General features: G+C 40.0%; 1 protein-coding gene across 5 annotated transcripts in view; it reads right to left on the bottom strand.

Annotated features, from left to right (window-relative positions):
- Positions 1–22,710, bottom strand: part of CHD7 (chromodomain helicase DNA binding protein 7) — a 132,553-nt gene that overhangs the window by 45,596 nt on the left and 64,247 nt on the right. For all 5 annotated transcript variants that reach the window (XM_051609748.1, XM_051609744.1, XM_051609747.1 and 2 more), the window contains exons 3-5: positions 12,866–13,287; positions 4,066–4,204; positions 577–714 (exon numbers count right to left, since the gene is read on the bottom strand). In XM_051609748.1, the coding sequence (XP_051465708.1) occupies positions 577–714; positions 4,066–4,204; positions 12,866–13,287 (699 nt within the window). The remainder of the gene's footprint in view (positions 1–576; positions 715–4,065; positions 4,205–12,865; positions 13,288–22,710) is intronic.

Here is a 22,710-nt window from a genome sequence, read left to right as displayed (position 1 = left end):
GGAGATCGCACACAGTATTTCACAGAGCTTAACAAATTGCCAAATGAAATACCAAAGAACACATGTGTATTCTCCAATAGGTCATCAGTCAGTTAAGTGAAGTAGTTCTTTGAAAAAGCACTATGAAACAATGAGATTGTTACAACAGTCATTCCTACCTTATTACCCCTCATCTTATTCAAACTATTTTATCCATCATTTACATTGCACAGAGAATAAAGTGTACCCTGCTGGGTACTACAAGGCAGTAATTTCATAAAGGGGTTCTTATGGTGCCTATCAGCAGGGGACAAGACTGAGTGGTTTATTAAAGTCAAAGAAGCCAGACTACTGAATTCATAGAAGTAAATTCAAGACTCCTACCAGTCCAGTTTAGGTTTCCTTTAGGTAGAGACCATTAATTTCAAAAACTGTGTAAAATTACATATGAATTAATATATTCTTTAAGAGAGTAAAAAGCTAATGCCTTCTGGCACACTGTGCCAACAATGGACGAAAATAACTCAGGAGAAGGGCCCATATTTAAATTCTGACTGCTGCAGTTACAGCCATCTTTCCAGTCCATTCATATCTGACCTGTTGCTCTGACTGAGAAGTGTTTGAAGGAGAGTCTCTTCCAGCAGCATCACCATCATCGGCCTCCTCATCTGAAATCTTGAACTCGAGGTCTTCTGTATAACGCTTCCTCTTCACCTGCCTGCTAGAGCGCCGCTTCTAAATAGAAAGCATTGATATTTCTCATCAGAAACAGAACCACTAGATTGCAGAGTAACTGAGAAAACATCTTCCTATTTCTCAAATATGAGCGCGTGAGCAAACACCATCATTTTACAGCACCCGGATAGAAACAGCAGAATCCAGATACTACTATTCTGAATTCCTGCCTATAAGCTGCTTCTATTTCCTGGTTAAAAAAAAAAAACAAAACAAATAAAAAACACACAACAAAAAAGACCGGCCAACCAAAAACCTCACTTCATCCTTGTTCTGAGTTGGAAAGTGGTTGGTTTGGGTTTTTTTTAGCATTTCTAAAACCATATGTGGAGAACGGCCCATCTTCACCTCCCACATAAGACTAAATAAAAAAAAACCAACCCCTAGAATATTAAAAAGCATAGCATATCTCAGAAAGCAATTATAATACAAGAAGGTGCACCTCTCAATTCACATCTATGACAAACTTTGACAGATGGTCAATGCAGGAACCAAACACCACATTTCTGCAGCATGACCCACAGCGTTGCTAAGCAGTGACAACACACTCTCTTGCTCTCCCCATCCGCCCGGTTGTACCCAGATTATCTTGTAGAGGAAATACAATGAAATACGATTTCCTCACTCCACTGACCCAGCACTGTTCAGAAAGGCATCCTGCAGCACAGCATGGGAAAAGACTCCCAAGTACTAGAGAAGCATGAAAAACTTGAACCACCCCAATGTGAAAATGTGGCTCCTGTGTCACCATACCCTCATCTCCAGGATGAGAGAAAGCTTCAGAGAAGCTGCAAAAAACAATCTGTAAAATACACGTGCATGTATTTGACAGAATTCGCAATTTGACACTCAGTGCCAGAGAGAACTTTTTGCAATAATAAAATTCCAATTCCCAGATAGTCTGCATCAGTTTGTATATTTTGAAGAGCTGAGAGCATAGGCTGCTGAAAGAAACTGTCAACTGAGCAAATATCTCAATGGACTGATGCATGTATTTTAAAAAAATTAATACCCATTGTTAAAAAAAAAAACACCTTTATGAATTGATATACTACTGATTTTTATATCTTCCTCAGCTTATCACACATCTTCACTGGTACACGAAAATACTTATGTAGCTTCTTTAACAAATCTATGCACCTGCCTCTATCACTGCACATACAAAAGTCAAATATTTACTTTAAGATAGTTAATCATACTTTCAAAAACAGAAGTATCTTCACAAAATTAGAACATCTTTCTTTAACTGAAAATGAAACTTTTGAGCAGAGATTAAGTTTACCTCATGCTTTTAAACAATGGTGATGTGGCTTCTACCTTCAACTTATGGGGGTAACAATATGCTTATACTTGAAAATGGATACCACTTGGCAAATCATAGAAGCACAGAACTATGGGCATCCTCATTTCCATAAACACTGGTGGGAAAACATAAATTTTCTTTTGGCTCAGTGCTAAGTCTTACCCTAACTTGTAGCACCAAAAATCTCTTCTTCCATTTCTCTAACAGACAGGAAGCCTAAAACATAACGGCAATCCTCAATTTTGTTTTTATTGACTTGGTTAACTTGCTCTTTCCTCTAATATCCACACGAGGCTTTGCACTTGTTATGCACTGTTGTCAGAAATTTACCTGCATCGGATTATCTTCTCATTAACTGAGCTATAGGTGGGAGGAAGAGTAATTGGTTTGTAATAGAATTTAAAAAAAATAAATAAATCTGTATTTCAACACACAAGAGTAAATATTTTTCCTCTCTTACAGTAACAACGCATTAATTGTGTGCATTACTACATAGTACCATTACAGAAGACTCAGTATTTAAGACTAGGAATGCAACAGTGCTTTAGACAACTGCATAGTATCAATCTCAGGAAAGGCAAAACAAGTTTATTAATTCTAGCCATCCTAGGATACATGGTTGTAACCCTTCCCTAAGTGTATGCAGAGAAGTGTGGGCAAAGCATAACCTGTGCAGCTCAAGAATGAATTAAGAAAACACAAATTACCTGAAATACTGTATTACATGTAATTAAACAGAGATGAAAATGCTGTAACCAAACGGAATATTTCAACTGTACAATTTACCAACCAGCGAGTTTCACAAACAGAAGGTTTTGGCCCTTTAAAGTGAAAACAAGCAAATCATGCATATATATGGAATACTAGACAGAATCATCTACAAATTAACCCAAAAAATGTCATCACCCAATGTTTCTTCAGCATCTTTTGTCAGCACCATTAATGAGGATGAGAGAGACTTGTGTGGCACAGTAGAGAAAATATTCTTCAAACATTTTAACCTTTAAATAGCATATCACAACCTTTCTAATTCAGAATACATGGCTGACATGAATCAGAAGTAACACTCTTTTCTGTTCCTGCTTTTGACTAGAATACATTTGGTTGTTGACATTTCATTATACTCTACATCCTTCTGGAAAATACTAAGAGGGAAGGCATAAACAAAGTCTGTGTTAGGACACCCGTTTGCCAACCTTCTTTCCAGGCTGCTTTGACCATTCTCAAGTGATTGTCAGTCTTGACGTCTCTCATAACTTGAAGCAACATATCCACAGCCTGATATGCAATGGATGAGTGCAATGGATTACAGTAATACCAGCATGACTAACTTGGAGTCTCATACTTTCTTCATCACAATTTGCCTCTACTCCTTCAAAAAGAAATTATTTTATTGACTACTCTGACTATTGCCAGCAGAAGCAAGCCAGGAGCTGACCACTTCTTGACACAGCTAATGACAGAGTACACAGAAGTTATCATACATGCTACTTCTACTTCCAGATTTTCTTTACAGGAAATAAAGTTTGGACAGAAAGGTGAGAAGTGTGCTGTGGCCAAGAGAAAAGACCAGTGTTAGCCAGTGTCTGGCAATTCTGCAAAAGGCCCTTCATCCATTAAAGCAGTACAGTTACAAGTCCCTGACAGTTCAGACATCCTGCTTTATCATGTCTTATTCTACACTTCAGAAAGCTTGTAAAGCCAATGCAAGAAGAAACACAAGATTTCATAATAGTATATTGAGTCTGCAGAACACAAAAGTTGGCACCATAATCACAACAGTGATGAAAGAGAACATGTGAAAACTCAACAGCACCGTCCACTTATCTGCAGGTAAAATACTGTAAAGCAATTTCACAATGAGGAATACTTGTTTGAGTAAAACAACCACCACAGTGATTTCCAGTTCTCATCTTCTTGGTATGTCATTCTAAACAACACAGAGAACACCCACATGCCTCTATCTCTGTAACAAAGGCTGTGAGAACTAACATTTTATGCATCTGAAAGGATAAAGGCTACACTGAACTTGAAAGATACAGCATTACCTGAACCCCTGGGTCATCTTCATCTTCAGGATGAGGTGATGGTAGTGGAGTTTTTTCCAAATCTGAGTTTTCAGAACCTTCCTTTCCCTTGTTAACCTTTTTCTTCACAGCACTAGTTTCTGAATCTTGTTTCTTGTTACTAAAAAAGAGGTATTTTTAATCAATATTTGTGCAAAAATGTGACAAGTGCTTAATACAACAGTTAATCTGTGAGATGCTTATTTTCAAAGACTTCGTTATTTTCAACTGCCTTCCTTATTATTTAAACATAACTATAAAATCAATGATGCATGGACCATCACTATACATTTCCCATTCCTTCACAAGGGACACCTCACTTCGTTCCTTCAAGATCTTAAGACAGCAACACTGAATATATATTCAACAAGAAACTAAAAATGAGACTGGAAAGAAAGATCTGCTGTCTTCAAAACATGTGCTTTCCAAAAGTGGTGTTTGGCAACCTGACCATATGTGAAGAGAGAATTACACGTGTGCTTGTCTTGACATTAACTGCGTGGACCAAGTGACCGGAACCAGAGGAAGCATTACCAACACAAAGGACTGGATGATAAAATTATTTTGTTTTCTTCTACCATCCCTGATACTTCCAAGCAGGAAAGATGGTTTTGTGTCAGCTGAAGGTATCCATACAGCCTCAAAATGCATGCAACCACATCTTGTTTGGGGGGGGGGGGGGAAATAAAAAAATCACCCAGTTGGTAACTCAGCATCTACGTGATACTAGAAAGCTGTATCCACCAACAGCCAAGGAAGGTTTTGGGGTTTCTACTCCTCCTCCTCTCACGTGAAAATGTTTGATACCTGAGAGGCTGGGACCCCATCTCTCCAACTGCACTCAGAGGCCTGGAAATAGGTGAGGATTCACATATCAAAATCCAGCTTTAAGTAACATCATCACCAAATCATGCACTGAGAAGGTCTTCAGCATTGGGAGGGATGAAATGTTCAAATCACAACGAAGAGGAGTGGATGGTACAAGTTAGTAATTTTAAGCACACTTAACCTCTGAGCCTTGTGTGGGCATCTGCTAGTCTTTTTTCCCCTCTGTGGTCACCCCCTCCTCCCAGGCCTGTTACCAATTTGACAGGCTGGTTGTGGAAAGTTGCCGAGACATTTAAAAGCAGAGCAGAGTTATGCAGAGGTACCCACCAAACAGTGAAGACAGGTTGCCAAACAGTATGACAGGTACTTTGATACATCTTCTGCACTCTCAACGTTTTAATTTCATATCCAGGATGCTTGCCTGGGGTTTGTTTTTCCTTCACAATCCCCAGCCATGTAACTTCTCAAAGAAACATCAGATTTAAGCTTGTTCATTTTGATCAGCGTGCTGGCCTGCTGAAGGTGTTATTTCAGAGCTGTAATTTAAAACTCCAGAATAAAGTTACACATCACTTCTGGAGTGTGACAACTCAGCTGCAGTTTTATCCTCTTTTGCAGCCTCTGTTAAAAGTAACGTTGACTTAACATTTACAAGGGAAAAGACAGGTTTCCACAAAATCATAAAACTGGTTTTGGGCTGGAAGAGACCTTGAAGATCATCTAGATCCAACCCCCCTGACATGTGCAAGGACACCTTTCACTAAATCAAGTTGCTCCAAGTCTCATCCAACCTCACCTTGAAGACTTGCAGGGATGGAGCATCCACAACTTCCCTGGGCAACCCCTTCCAGTGCCTCACCACCCTCACAGTGCACGGTTTCCTCCTCATGCCTAACCCGGATCTCCCCTCTTCCCGTTCAAAACCATAACCCCTCGTCCTGTCACTACATGTCCTTGTAAGAAGTCCCTTCCCTTCTTCTCGGCAGGTCCCCCTTCAGGTACCGGATGGCTGCTATAAGGTCTCCCCCAGAGCCTTGGACACTCAACCTGTATTGCAAACAAACTGCAGGGCAGGGATACCGCTTTCCTTCGAAACAAAACAAAAACAACCAACCCAACCCCAACCCAACACCTCAAAACTCTGGCAACGAAAGGAGAAATAACAATAAAAGGCCGGAGCCGGACACGGCGGGGGCGGGCGCGGCCACAGCGCCCCCCCCCCCCCCCCCCCCCCCCCCCCCGTTTGTTTCCGCTCTGGCTGCCACCAATGGCACAAAAGCCGCAGCTGAAGCGGGGCCCCCTCGCGCCTTTCATCCGCGCGCCGAGGGCGCTCGCGTCGCCCCGGCAACCCGCGGCCACGTGACCAGCACCTGCTCCGCTGGCGGGCGGCCACCGACTGCAGCCATCTGCTCCCCTCCGTCAGCGCCCGGCACCTGCCCGCCCGCCCGGCCGGGCGGCTCTGAGCGGCGCCGTGCGTGTGCCCCCGGGTGCCCGTGCCCCCGTCTGCGTGTCCCGCCCCGCTCTCCCACACACACACCCCCCCCGCCCTTCAGCAAATCACCGCGAAACCGCTTCCACACACACACGCAGGAAAAAAAAAAACCCACACCACCACCAACCCCCCTAACGCTCACTTTCCGTGTTTCTGGGATTTACCTCCATCCGAGGTTGCGCCTGCCGGGGGGGGCTGGCCGGCCGCCAGGTGAGGCGAGCTGGCGGGCACCGCGGCGCTGACCCCCCTAAATCCGCGCACGGCGCGCAGTTAAGCGCAGTAGTTGTTACCGTGCCCCGGGTGCACCAACCGCCTGTGAAGAACAGGCTAAAAGTCGAGAAGAACAGCGGGGCCCAGGCTGGACAGCACGCCCGCTCGCTGCCAGGCCGGGAAGCGCCAAGGAGGGCCGGCCTGCCCCGCTCCCTGGCCCTCGCCGTCCGGCCAGGCCCAGACAAAGACCCCAGCAGCCCCCCCAGCCCTGGCAGCAGGTCAGCCCCCACAGAGGGGGTTCCCTCTAGCCTCTCAGACCTTTCTTCTGAAACCTAGCCTCTCAGACTGGCAGTGGCAAGGACTCCAAGGCAAAAGCGTTTCATGACCTATAGATACCCCTGAGCCATGCCTCAGCATACTGAGTCACTCTCGGTAACAGAGACGGGGAGGAAGCAATTTGGACGGAGTTTCAAATCTCACCCCTTGTCAGGTCTGTTAGAAACAGACACATGAAAAAGAGCCACCAACTCAGGGAGAACAAAGCCCATGCACAGCTCCACTGGGAATTTAAAGTTCTAAATCCAGCAGAAGAATTGCGCTTCTTAAATGCATAGCTACAGTTTCTTTTCTTGAAAGAAAGAAAGAAAGGTGAAGAACTAAGAAATCACAGAGGAAAAGCAGCATCCCCTAGAGTGAGGCAAGGCTTTGCTTCCCAGGGCATCACACACCCAGGAACTTCATCTTGCTGGTGGGAGCATTAGCTTCCTTCAATTGTCAGAAACTGCTGTTCCTCCCCATCTTCCCACAGAGCCAGAGTTATTTGTTCCTGACAATTAAATGTACCCACTTTTGACTCCGCTTTTCCACTTTCACACAGATCGTATTCCTGCCATTCAGGAATGGTGTTACCTTGGACCTGAATTATCTTTCTACATGTAAGTACAGACAAGTAAAAAGCTGTTCTTAGACACCACTTTGCCATTACCATTAGGGTCTGCATGTCAATGCTTAACTCTGGATGCACATCTGATAGCACTTGCCAAATCTGTCAACAAGGAAGGCCAACTGTAATATACACATTTAGAAAACTATCTCTCATATTTGTTTTTACACGTGCAAGATTTAGCAAAGTCCTACTAGAGCCAAGATAGCATCCACTCCCCCAACAAGAACTAGAAACCTGAGAGAAACTAAACTAGCATTTGCAACAAAAAACACCAAAATATTTTAAAACTCTCAGTTAAAGCTAGTCCTTCCATTCAAGTGATACAAACACATTTCAGATAAGATGTTTTACAATCTACCTGTTCAATACCGCTTTCTGGTTTCATCCTCTTATCCCTGAGGATTGCACACCACACTGACCAAAGGGGATCAGTAAGAAGACAAACTGCAGAAGGTCAGACAAGTGAACATGAAGGAAAACGGGCTGAAGAGGAAATCAGCAAATAGGCTAATTTAAAAGAAAGCTTGAATTACAATTTGAGAACAACTATCCAAACTTTAACAAAGTGTTTTGTGTCTGTTAGTCCAGAAACAGCTAGGTCAAACTCCAGGAACTTAAAGGGCTAAACCATCTGACTCAAAAATACCCCAAAAAAGCATGGAATGTTTCAAAGGATTAAGAGGGGAAGTAATCAGCCCGTATGTTTACATTGTGCAACATCATCTGACTTTGGAAACTGACAGATCTGTTTACTAGTGTAATGTATGATGGCTATCAGGATTTAGATGATGCTTTTCTTCTGTAATGTAAACATTTTAAATCAGTCAGATCTCTTTTTTACCAGTTGGTAATACTGTCTTGTGACAAATTCATGATTGGAAAAAATGTCTAGCATCCACTACGGAGCATCAAAACCATAAAAAAAATAATCCCACCCTCTCAAAATGTTAGAGCTGTCATACTATCTGAACTGCATTACCTGCCCAGGTGTCCCTTCCCATGACAGGGGGGTTGGAGCTAGATGATCTTTAAGATGCCTTGCAACCCAAATCATTCTATGATTCTATGATTTATCTGAGGAAAAGAATTATTTTGGAAGCTTCTAGTGTAGTCAAGAGATGGTGTTTTTTTAAAACCAGTTTTTGTATGTCACAAAAGTAGGAAAAACAATAGGACAGCAAGGTTTTTTCCCAGCCAGAAAACTCAGCCAAATTACTAAGTACACTTTGGTAACAGTGAAGCCCATGTGACCTGCCTGCAGTAAAGGTACATATCTGGCAGCTGGGCTGGTTGAAAAGCGAGATGAGGACAGGTGTGAACAGGAACCACCTCAGTGGACACATGCATGGAAATGTCACATGATTTCCTGTTCTCTCCCACAGGCACCCCCTTCCTGCCTTGCTCAGAATGAGTGGAAACTGCCACTGCCACTTCAGGACCTCTCTTCCTGCCCTTTGGCTCCCCAGGGTGCTGCGTCCTGCTGGCCACACTGCTCCCTCTCCAGCAGCCTCCTCCCGCTTCCGCGGCCAGGAGCCATCCCCCTTCCGATACAACAAACAGCGAATCCGTAAGCCAAAAAAGTCCCTCCCCACCGCCCTCTAAAAAAAAGATAATTACTCTCTTGCTTAGCACTGCCCTTGTTAGCTGCAAATCAGTCGCCCTAGCCTGCATCCCAGGCTGCTGCTGTGTGTGTGGGAAGGAGAAAGTGCTTCATGCCGCAGGGAGCAGAGAAAGAGCAGCCTCGCAAAGCACAGCACAGTGCCTCGAGGAGATGGGAGGAGGGACAAGCTCTTGCAAAGAGCTGCTTGCCATTTGGCCCTCACAAATAGCTAGTGCTTCTCCCACTGTAATCAGTAGCCACCCTCTGGGGTTCCATAGGAAGCAGCAGGAGAGGTATCAGCTGTGCTGCAGCATGATCTTCTCAAACAGGTGGTCCTCATCTCCTCTAGGGACAGGCACAGGAGGAACAGACATCTGAGCCATGACTTTGCAATTCAGTAGGACTACTTGCTTTTCCCTGTCCATCTACTTTTGGAAAAATCTACCTGCTTTGTGTGTGCCTGAAGCTGGCTCTATAACATGAAGAGCTCAGATAATACTTAGCATCCGAACAACTTAGTTAAAAGCCTTCATTTGTGATTCTAAGTATACCTATATATTGCTGTCAAGCCCAACTAGTTTGGTCCACAATAGATTAGTTTTGCAAATGTTTTTTTTTCCAGCCACCATCAAATTTATCTTTCTGTATTGGCAGGATTGGGCTAAGTGCAATAGTACAGTGCTGTGTGATCTTTCTTTCAAAATCACCCAGTATGCAGTATATTACATACTGGCTGCCCACTTGGGTGCTTGCTTTCTTTTTAAGATGTCATGGGGCACAATTTAAACAAGCATGAAATTCATCAGCCTCTTCCACTTTCCCATCTGACTGTTGTCCCTCACATGAAGGTGCATTTCAATAAGGCAGGCTGTTTATTTTGTCACAGCTTACACCAAAGATGACAGAGATGTGATGGATAAAGTTTCTGGTTTTTTATCATTTGTTTGGATTTTGTTTTGTGTTTGTTTTTTTCTTAGCAAAACAATTAGACTATTAGTCAAAATTAGAACTGAAATAACAGGGTTAAATTATGAACTATATTAAATTTAAAAAATGGTTAAGATACTACAATAACCAGATTTTTTAATCTATGTGTACACTCTAATACAGCCTGTGTCAAAATTCAACTACCAAGGACTTGTTAGCTCTGTCAAAAAATCTGTTGCGCTTCAATAAATACATTTCCTATGTTTGGCTTTATTTGCCTGACTTTAACATGAGAGCAAAACTCTTCTATTAAAACTGAGCAGCTTATTCAGGAATAAAAACTGGTAGTTTTTACACAATATTTAGAAATCTGAAAATCACACTACCCCTTTCAATGCTTAGAAGCAAAATACTGAGCAATACAAGCTCTAGGGGTAAAGACGTGACACAGACTGCACTTCTCCATAATCATCCCATAATCTATATTAATTTGCATTAATCTCACTCAGCTACTGTAATACTTCCTGTCTCAAGTTAGCAGTGCTGAAATACTGTGGCTCAGATGATTTAATGTTCAGACCACTGGTTTATTTAAAAACTTGGTTCAATCATCTGTCACTGGACAGAGTCCCCAGTCTGTCGTATTGCCAAAGTAAGCAAATTTCTTTCACGGATTTAAAATTCTTCAGCAGCACAGCATCCTAACACAGTCTCTTCAAGGAAGTTTGGTACTAAAGCTGGCAAGACCACAAAATGAAAACAACCTTGTTTTCCATGGAGCATTTGGTAATAGGGAGACAAGTCCATTATGGGGAAAGTTGGACTTTCTCCACAGCCCTGAGTAGGCACAAGAAACGGCAACTACTCCTAATGCTGACCCAAGCACATTTCTCACAGGTAAAACAATAGGGCTTAATACTTACTAGAATACTCTAAATCATCTAGCCACCTGGGGACAAGAGTCATTGCATAGGAAAGAAGATCAAGAGTCTCCTACAAATACAACTAAGAAAGAGATTTGTTCCTTCAAAGTAAACTCTGCATGGCATATCCCAAGATTCAGAGAAGATGTGCAATGAGATACTAGGATTGAGCAACAGACCAGCTCTGAGGTGTGATGCCCAGCACAGCCACAGGAATGAGTGCATGTTTTGGAGGTAGACGCCAGCTAACCACTGATTTTTAAAGAAAGCTTCATTTGTAGTCAAGACCTTTTTTGTAAAACTTCACTAATTGAGAAGTTCTGCAGAAAAAACTTTTTTTTTTTTTTTTGCTTTTTGGTGGCAAAAGTTGCTGGGAGATGCTCAATACCATGCAATATGGCCTAGTCAGCCATTAAACCTATAAGTATAGGGAAACAGAACAAAGAAGTTACTCTAGCTGATACAGTACTTTGGTTTCAAAAAATACATATGGGGAGATACATAACTTAAAAGAGTTTTTCTAAGCTATGATTTGTTGTCTATATAAACTCCAAACATAGGACAGTCTGGAACACAACCAAAGTAACTTCTGCAATAGAATAAGGTGATCAACTGTAATCTATATAATCTACTGAACAGTTAATATAACCTGTACAGGACAACATCTGATTTTACAAGCCTGTGTTTACGAATTCTTCAGGAAACACAGTCCTGCTAACATAGAAATTTACCTTTCTTGCCAACGGAACGGTAACATCTTACTATCTATGCCTCATTTAGTTATATAGCTGTATCAAACCTAACCAATAGTCATTCTTGTAGAATATATGCAAAGCTGATTCATTAACTGCAATTTTTAAACCCTAATACAAATGGATTTTGCAAACTGATTTGGATTAATCAAGTCTGGCTGTGCTTCCATCTGGAAGTTATATTTTATAATGCTAGCCACATCTTGAAAAACAGATTCAGATGTTTGGAACAAATTCAGAACAGTTGTAAGAAATTCTAGGTACAAATGAAAAAAAAATATTGAGCTTTAATGTCTTTTTCCTCTCAGTTTTCTTTCAAGTACACATTTATAATCATAGTGTTCAGGGAGTTGAGGGGTAAGGAAAGAATCTATGTTATTATCTATGACGTATTTACTCATGTGTAATGGCAGTTTGTTCTTTCTCAAACTACTCTGTAGCATTTTAAGCCTGTCCTGATAACGGGACATGATGCTGAGTGAAAACAGTTAAGCAACAGGGTTGAAGCCTCTGGTCTATCCACAAAGGAAAATTGTCTTCACATGAAACAGCAAAACGAATATGATCTCTACAGTGAGGATACATCAACATCCATATAAAATGCCTTTTCAGCTGTGCAGCTTATAGCCCATGGGTTGTGTCAGTAAGGGCTGTACAACTTCTAACAATGCCAAGTATCTAACTTCTTTATTTAGAAAAAAATGTCAAACCTTTTTACTCTAAGCCTTCATCTCTGGATTTGGTCAAACCTACATTAATATTGAAGCAATTTAATTTCTTAATATACAAATCACACACAAGGACAGATCAGCATTAGAAGAGAGTTAGTTTTGCCATCTAAAACATCCAGAAATGTTTATGCCTTGAAAAGAAAAATTAACCTTCTGTCTTTCCAGCTTGTTTAAAGTAACTGTGAAGCCATAAACAGGAAAGCCAAACAAGAGAAATGTACGCAAGTTCCAAAAAACCATGATGTTGTAGATCATAGAAGGCAAACGACAAAACAAGATTTCCTCTCCACCCACACTATTTAGCACAGATGCTCTAGAAATCCCACAAACATGCTGTTTTTCTCTGATCGCATATAGAAGCTTTCTGACTTACCTAGCCTTTTTGCTGGTCTTGGGTTTTGGCGTGGTATTTTTTGCTTTCTTTTCCTTTGGCTCTTTAGGGTTCTTAGGGACTTTGGGGGTCTTGGGTTCCTTCTTTTCCTTGGGTTCTTTAGGATCCTTCGGTTCTCTTTTTGCCTTGGGCTTTTTCTTTTTCTTCTTCTCTTCTTGGGAACAATCCACTGAGTTTCTGCTTAGATTCTGGCTGTCAATTCCCCCAGGAAAGTCTTCCTTACCAAAACCTTTACTGGGACCTTCTGCAGCAATGTGATTGTTTTTCTTTTTCTTTTTCTTTTGCTGTGGCTGCGGCTCAATTGATGGCAGATAATCATCACTTTTCACTAGCTGGGTATTCGGCCCACTAACCTGAGTCATATCCGGCACTGGTTTCTCTAAAAAGGGTTCCGACGGAGAATGCTGAGAGACACAAACAGAAATGAATTTGTAGATTGCAACTTTGATTTGTAAAGCTTTGCTCTTTTGGAGCAAGAGGTTATAAAGGGAATAAATACTGAATCCAAACATTAATCTATTAGCTTATCGAAATATTGTACAGTAAACCAGTAAAAACCAAAGCTTTCTGCAGTTAAAACGCTAGCAAAAAGACCAGAAATTCTTGAGACAGCAAGGGTAAAATTGTTCTAAAGCTTGTACATGAAGTGGAAGTATAGAAAATATTTAAGGTCTTCAACATCTACATGCAAAAGGAAAGCAATTGTTATTTCAGATATTTCAAAACAGTTGTCACTAAAATGAATAAGTTGTTAAAATAGTATATACTTGCACTGGAATTTTGTCCTCTGGGGAAAAAAAACAAACAAAACAAACAACAAATGGTAAAGTTTGTTTCTAGACATGTCAAAGGAATATAAAGTATATTCACAGGCTGTACATATACAATATTAATCAGAGCAATTTACATTGGTTCAGCTGTGACAGCAGGTATTTTGATCAGCACGTGAAAGATTAAGCCACTTTAAAAGGTAATATACAGTTACTTTTTATGTCAAAGAGGCACAGTTCTCTACTTGTAATTGAAACAGATTTGTTCCTGCTACAGATTGGACAGAGAACTACCTTAAGTGTTTGTGAACCTGCAAAAGTGTCCTATTTCGAAGTCTGTATAATTTATCAGGTTTACACCAGTCCTAAAGCACAGGAAAACCTATGTATAATTACACAAATGCCAAGTGCCTGGACTAAACGTATTGGATCTAGGTGCAGTTACTTCCCTCTGAACGGTTCTGTTCTACACAAAGATCCCCAAGTCTGCAATGAAAAAGATGACTCTAGCATGACTTTGCAGCATATTAAAAATTCTAACCTGCTTCTGCACTGCCTGACCACACTTCTAAAATGCAGGTTGACAGTGCTTTTCAAGAAGAAAAGTAATAGCTTGACACTGCACTGATGTCTTTCTTGCAACCGCATATTCAGTCAGACCATTTCCCCACCCTCTTCCTCTTGGTTTCTCCTCCTTTTCTCTTCCCTAAAAATTAAGTCAGCATGATTCTAGGTGGAAGAGTTCTCCCATTAGCTGTGGTCATGGAAGTCTAGGCATTTGAGATGTTTGATCCATTGAACTGGGGAGAAGAAAGGTTTTTATCAAATTAGAATTTTACTTCCAGAAATAGCAGTGACTGTGTAACTGTCTGTAGTGTTATTCACATTTCTTTTTCAGTGGTTTTTATTCATACTGCACTTAGAAGAGACAAACGTGCAAAGAAACTGCTACAAACCCAGTCCCTGGGCATAGGGAGAATTGATGGGCATACAGACATACTCTTTAGCCACCTGGATCTTAAAAAACAATGCAGTTAAGGTACAGGAAATAAAGTTATTAATAAATCATTATATGAGAAAATTATGCACATTTATTTCCCCAAAGATATTGATCTAGTTTTCTAAATGTAAACAAACTGATTCAGTGCAGTCCTAACTATTTTCAGCATTTCTTCACAGTAGCAAAAAACTACTGTGTCCTGAATACACTCACTTACTAAGAAGCTAGGCAAGGAGCAAGGCAGTCATGAAGCAAGACAACTCTATTGCAGCTTGGGAGATGTTTGAGCCGTGCAAGCTAAACACTACAGTTCTTTATAGAAGAGCCTCCAGCACAAGAGGGAAGACATGAGTGACAGACTTAAGATCTGAGTCTTCTTGGCTTAATTAAAAACTTCCAAGGTGACTTCTCCACGTTCCTGTCCTCCATCTGTTTAAAATTTTTTTAGGGCAACAGTTGCAGTGGAAACTCAGCTCTTAACGCAAACCTGATACAACCATTGCATGAGCACCACACCAATCAGTCCCACCTCAAGGCAATGTCACATTAGGCATCCTCAAGTATGAAACACCTCTTCTGAGAAAATGTGTGGTCACCATAACACATATATCTTCATGCTGGGAAGCTCACAAAGATGGAATATCTGTATAGCAAACTATGATCCCAAGAAGTCAGCGGTGCCAATGAGTTCTGCAATCCAATTATATGTTACATAAAATAGAGATACTTTAAAACCTTCTCATCAGCTTTGCATTTGGGTGACTGAATTGAATTGTCTCCTCAGATTTGTTTTGTGACACCAAACAAAATTATCTTCCTCTGCACCTCAGACCACTATGTACTGGGGCTAACGCTTATTTTAAGTAGGAAAAGGATATGAACATGACATAGGTCACCTGCAAGTACTCCTTATCCATAGGTTTTCAGAGCAATACTTTTAACCTCTGTTTTCCCACTGTAGTCAATGTATTTCTGTATTATCTGCCATTTCATAATGTCATGCATCCTACATGTTTCGTAGTCCTTGAATGCAGGTTTCATCGATGTCATCACTGAACTGTTCACTGCAATACTCAGTTGTTTTCATTTTAAATACTGTTCACTTCCTGTGCCTAGCATACAAGAAATCCAGTTTTTAAAATCTGTAATTTGCAAAATTTGTATTGAACAAGTACCCTGTGGTTAGCACTATAGTATTGTTTGCCATATTGAGAGACCTTTACAATTATTTACAGTTTATATATAGGGCACAACTTTCTAGAACAAATCAGAATTGGTAGTTTATTTTTCTTCCCCTTAAGCATATCAAAGAGCCAAGCCAAGAAATACTAAAAGCCACAAGAAATCTGGTAATGCCATGTAAATTTAGTTGTATGAAATTTTCAAGGTTGCACCTTTATTAGTGATACAACTGTGTCACTGAAATCAATATGCATGCTTGAGCATTCTCGTTACCTTTTCAATATAATTTTAAAAAGTAATCCTTGGGGTTTTTTTTTTGTCTGGTGATTTATTTTCGAATTCTGAACAACAACTTTTCAGCACAGCCATAAGCAAAGTTGAGTGTAAGGCAGACAATGTTCCAAGTCTTCACATGAGCAATGTCAGCCGTTCATGATTTGACATTTGTAGCTTTAAGGGAAGGTCTGGCCAGTAGGAAAAGCACTGAGAAGGGCAGCAATCTTTGCCACAATGCAGTAACTCACCCTGGAAGATGGCATCCTATGAAAATTCAGATTCTTACTACCTCAAAAAGTTAATTCACAAGAGTCCATCTCAAGCTCTAAACCAACTTAGATTATACATTACACTTAAACATTATGCCTGAAACAAGTAATAAAAAAGCCTTGCTGCCTTTTATTTACCATACCAAGTTACATGCATTACCAAGCATACAAATTAAAATACTATGTATTTCTTTTGTATCGTCACAATCCCCCAAACATTAAGCTACAAAAAGCCTACTCTGCCCAATTAGGCTTTGGTTTTATTTCCTATCACTTGAAAATACATTACTTTTGCCACATGCCACTCCCTTTGCAGTTTGGCATGCTTTATAATCCACTTACACGTGATCTTTTAAATAGTGGTACTCTTTCAAAGAAATGGGCACGATTAACTTTATTTTTCTAGGAAGTCTGTGCCTACGCTTTTGCAATATGCTAAAGCAGTTTATCCCTAACTGACAACCCCACATTGCTCCCTAGTGTGAAACTGTGTAGGAGCAGCACAAATCTAGCAAGGAGACTGAAAGCAGCTTGAAAGATACATTTTCGTACCCCAAAGCAGTTGTCCACTCTTTCTTAAGGAGGGAGAAAAGGAGTAAGACTAGGCTTTCACTAGTAAATATTAGTTTAAGCCAACCACGGGCAATTATTTCAAATAGCTCTACTTCTTTAAATCTACGAAGGATTAATTCTAGTTACAGGGTCACAATTTCTAATGAAAGAACCCCATTTTCCATTTATGAAATTAGAAAAATATGTATATTACAATTTTTAACCAAACGATGGAAAAATTCATCTGAATACTTTACAGAAATCGCTTCTCCTGCTGCTTTTAGTAATAACAAAGCAATAATTTAGTATGTTGGTACAGAATTTAATCTTCCACAGGAAAGAAACCAGTGAAGATTAAACACAAATAGCTATTAATCCTATTTGATATTGCAACAGAATTATTTTTTTATTACTTGAAATAAGGTGAAAAAGGTGCTCAAAAATATTGGTGTGTTTACTAGACCCACATCTCTTTAAATCTTTTAAAGAAAAGCTGTTTTTGTAAACATTTAACAAAGAACAGATGGCCTGTTTTAATCATGCGAAAAAACCTGGAGCTCACATTAATACTCCTACTGCCGACTACTGTGGCTAGTCACCTCCCTAACCAGCAGCACGGTAGAGTCTTCACTAATACCATTTAATTTTACAGTGGACTTTTCCTCACCGATTCCCACTGCTTGACAGTTAATCAATGCTATTAACATGCAGTATCACAATGCAGGACACTCCTAAAGATTGCAATTTATTAGAGCAAAACACAGATTCTTTAGGAATCCTGAGGACTTAAAATAATTTGCAGCTCAACAGGTTACCCAGGATGGTAATATGCTTGTGCCAACAATATCTAAGCAAATTATAAATGAAAACACTATTTGAGAAATAGTTTATTGAATGTAAAAAATCTCACTTTTCTGGAATTCCAAATTATCTTTCCATTTCCAAACATATAACCATGATTTGAAAAGTTAAAAGTTAAGCTGCCGGTGTTTCACAGCTGCTTACACGGTTAGAGCTAAGCCCAAAGCACAGATAGATGTCTCAAACCAGGCCTGTTACGTAAAGTAGCAAGATGGACAGGATGTAGGATTAATCCAGTGAGGGTTAGTGGCAGGGTGGGAGGTTAAAGAGGAGAATCTTTCTGATGCTTGAACACGGATTGAACCACAATCAACTGTACTTAAGCACTGAAAGTAGGTGAGTGTCTCTTCCCTAGCAGAGCAGCAACTTGAGCCAATATTGAGGTTTAAGAAGTATGAAGCAAGAGCAGCAAAGTATGCACCATGACTCAGCTAACTTAGTTAAATTTAAACATCAGCACTAAACAAATAAAAAAGTTCCTTTTTACCAGGACTACTTTCATTTCCCTTATGGATATTTCTAGACTGCCTGGTCTTTTCCATATTTTGAAAAAGATCTACTGTAGCCACATTTTATTTAAGTTTTCTTGGACTTTGGTTTCTTAACTAACCTGTATAACAGCAGAGTAAGTGCCCAGTCAGTTCCCACTGGCTCCAAAGTACAAATCTCTCCAATATGGTATCAATACAACAGATAATTTCATATTAGGTAAACCATTACTGATTATTCTCAACTGAAGCAACTGCAGTCCTGTTGAATTTTTATCACCTTCACTCTGGCAAAGTTAAAACAGCAACTTGTGGCCAAAGAAAGTTCTTCTAAAACAAAGACAGGCTACAGCATTGCTTCTGGGAACTGCTCTATCTAGTGCCACAGAGACCACTCCTTTTGAATTTGTATCCTTCCTGATAGCACAGTCCCCAAGGTATTAAAAGACATCACAAGCAGAAATTGCTCCACCACTCTTCCTTTCAAAGTTAGTGAAAGGATTCACCATCCCTCTGGATTTTTTAGAACAAACTACTCATCTTGATTATCATCCAAACAACTAATTTTGAAAGTTTCTGCATCAAGTCTCTCTATACATGGCTTTGTCCCTGCAATCTCAACTTGGCCTGTTTTGGTGCTCCCTTGATCTAAAGCACGCTTCAGCTTTTCTAGACCAACATAAATAATTTTGAGACATCATCCACCTGCAAAGCTCACATATCAGTATAAACTCCAAAGTAAAGAGGAATCAACACCACCTCCAAAAATGCAACTAAATACCAGTAGCTACATTTCACAACAGTACGGCTGTAATGTTTTTTTCCTGTAGTAGCTAAAGTCTAGAAACATTCTCAAGATGATACTCACACCCGTAATTCTTTACAAAATCTGTTTCGTCAACCATTTTCTGCTCCTTTATTGTGAATGATGATCCCTTTCCTCTTCTGTGAAACTACTGCCTTGAATTGAAGACATATATGTCTATATATATATATGTCCTTTTTTTACTTCATTATATGAAAATACTTAGTATTACCTTCAAATATTTTGGGCTATATGACAATGTTTAGAAACAACTGGTATCTCAGTACTTCAGAAACTCCTCTAAAAAATACTGCAGTTTGAAACTGACAACTTGCATTTATAAACTGACAAGTGTTAGCAGTGATCTCTGCAATAAAGGGAAAGACATCACATCAGATGAGAATGAAAGAACTCTACATTGCAAAGAGACTCCACAGGAATCTTGTAGTTCCCTACATCGCTTGCCATACCTCCACAAAACACAGATGAAAATTTATGGGAAGCAAAAGTTCTAGTAATATCTTCTTAGCAAGACATAATTTGACAATTAAAAACCACTTTGCATGAAAAATCTTCATGTTTTAGTTAAGTGCTTCTGCAATACCATTTTATTTCTTAAGCTCTTTATTTCTTCCTGCTCTATTGCTACTATTTTTGAAAAACAGGTGTAATGATTAAAAGTTAAAACTTGCTGATCCAAAGTTTTCAGAAAAATTCTGAAACAAACCAAAGAGAATTCTGATGTCAACAGCATCCTAACAGTGGAGTAGGAAGTGGTTAAAACCAATCTTAAATGCCCTGAGCCACCACTGCAGAAGTACACTCATTGCTGATTTGGAGGTGCTGGAAATATCACCCAAGTACTCTATGTAGAAGAATAAGAACCTACTATTCAAAATACAGAGTTCTTAATTGAGCCTCGGCACAGCTACACTATTAGAATGATTTATTTTCTGGCCATGTACTATATGGAATAACATAGATGATGTGTTACAAAAGATGAATGACACTAATGTGACCACCCAAAAAGAAAACATCCCATTGTATTTTTTAGTAATCGTGGAGCAACACCATTTTGTCCTCACATAAAGTGAATGACATTACTAAACTTGAGGCAGGGGAATAAGCACTGTTGGTTTGTTCACAGCTCAAAACCAACTAACTTATCCCATAAGAGAGCACTTCTGGTTGCTGACCGCCAATAAGAATCAACGTAAGTGTTGATCAGACAACCTCGAACAACTGCCACCCCTATGATAATGAAACATGTATACTCCAGATTAGCTTTCCACGTACAGAAGTGCAGTAGCTAACACACTGATTGTATATAACTGCTAGTGCAATGATTCACAAGACAAACATTAATACTTTTTTGCTACAGATTACTCTGTAATATATACTGGCTTAGACAGCAGCTAGGATTACTCCTAATGGAAGCAAGGTAGGTCCTAAATATTACATACCAGTAGCCAGACTCTCCACTCTCCATCATCATGTAGATTGGTCAAAGACTCAGGATTTTGGAAGTTTTTACTAACTCTAGCTATAGAGACACATAGAAAGAGTGGAAAAATTGGGATATCATTATACCAACAAAAGCCATATTGCTCATCTTGACAGCTTGTGCTTTTCCTCAAAGCCTGCCTTCCCTGCCCAGCCACAGTCAGAAGAAACCTCACTTCCGTGTACACTCCATTATCAAGCAGTAAACATGCCAGAAACATGCCAATATGAGTTTTACCACAGAGGTTTTGCAGAGTTAATGCTGTGCAGTCTATACCCCAAGTGGGGAAAATGAGAGGCAGACCAGCAAGGGTCCTACTGTAAAATGGTTCATAAGCACCTTTTACTGAACATCTTCCTTTTACCAAGTAGGATCTGTATCTTAAATTGTCGGTGTTTTCTTTGTGAAGTTCCATCTGTGAAGTTATGCCCAAGCACAGCTATCAAGATACCTAGTGCTTAGAGAATTCCTTGGATTAACAAATATCCAGGACGTTTTAACACCAGTCTTTTCCAACCCCCGTAAAACAAGGTGGTGGCTACAAGGCATCAGGGAAGATAGGGAAGTCACACAGTAAAGTAAGGACATGTCAGATTAAATCGTTTACAGAGAACCTAGTACAATACTTCCAACTTCTCCAGGAAAGGGAAAATAGAGGAGGAAACAAACAAAACAATGATACTGAAACTGCTAGTATTAAATACATAAGCCTTATAAATACTAACCTAACATTAAAGCATATACATGGGCTGAGTTATTATTCTTGGGCTTTCTTCCATGCTCCCTGCAGCTCCACTATGAAAGTGAAGCAGATCCTCCAAAATACTAAAATGTGAACATTCTCCATTCTCTTGGGCATGTTTCACAGCCATGCTTTGAAATCCAAGGTCCTGAGGGAAGAGGGGAAGAGTACTGCCATGCACACGCAGCCCCCCCTCTGCCTGCAGAATTCCTTCCACTCAGTTACTGACTGTGCAATACCCAGAGATCCATCTTCTCTGGAGGGTAACCCCTTCCTGCATCAGACTGCATTGGCATTGCCACAGGACATGACTCCCTGGTAGCAACTGTGATGTCCACTTAAAATTCTGTCCCCTACCCAAACAAAACAGTCCTGACTGACTTGGTGTATCAAGCACTTACAGCCTGCCCATAGTAACAAAAGCGATAAACATCCCCTAAAATTTTGGTTTTCTGTGAAAGACTAAAAATCACTCAGAAAACCATTTTAAGAGAAACCTTAATTAGCTTTCATCGACTTGTATCAATACGTTTCTCAAATCTAAATCAGAGTAACACAGAGCAAACAGCATCAGGTTTATGATAAAGGAGAAAAATCAAAGACCAACATACTTGATGCAAACACTGCTTCTTCTGACAGCAGACAATCAAAAAAGTTTCATCTGTGCTTTCACTGCTGCAAGCAGCAGTAACAGCAAAAGCATTACATGCTACAACAGCAAAAGCATTTCTGTTCTGGTACATTTTTCCCCTCACCCCTCAAATCCCCAGAAGAGTTACAGGAAAATGCATTTAACAGGCTATATATGTAAATATATAACCTGTAAGGTAGTATTACGTATATACGTATCATATATTTACTATGAAAAAACAAAGTTGAAAATGTAAATTAAAAAATGATAGTTAATTTTTATTTGCAAAATCTCTAATTAAGTATGCTCTATCTGAATTCAGATGAATTACACTTTATCTTTATATACTTTACGTAAAGTTCACTTCAACCTAAGAAAGGGAGAACAAGAGAGGAAAAAAGCAGTGGGTTTTTTTCCTACTGGATGAAGCTGGAGACTAGCAGGCCAGAAACTTTTATTTCTCCTGCCTGCTCTGCAATGCCTAAGGATCAAACAAATACAAGGCTTCAGAAATACCACCTGTTTGATGGGCATCCTGTGAGCCCCTGACTGCTGCTTTTAAGAACAATAAATGCTTACAACTTCAACAATTAATCAAAAGGATCAAACTGCAATAAAAATGGCAAGAAACTGCACCAAGAGCAGAGATAAGCACAGATGGAAGCAACATGGATCTAAGTGCATATTACCCCAATCTATTTACCTGGCACCACTGCGTGTGGTGTTTTTTTTTACATCATGCTTGTG

This window comes from Apus apus, chromosome 2, assembly GCF_020740795.1.
Source record: "Apus apus isolate bApuApu2 chromosome 2, bApuApu2.pri.cur, whole genome shotgun sequence".
Lineage (NCBI taxonomy): Eukaryota > Metazoa > Chordata > Aves > Apodiformes > Apodidae > Apus > Apus apus.
The sequence above is the reverse complement of the archived record's forward strand: the minus strand, read 5'-3'. Positions and strand labels throughout refer to the sequence as shown.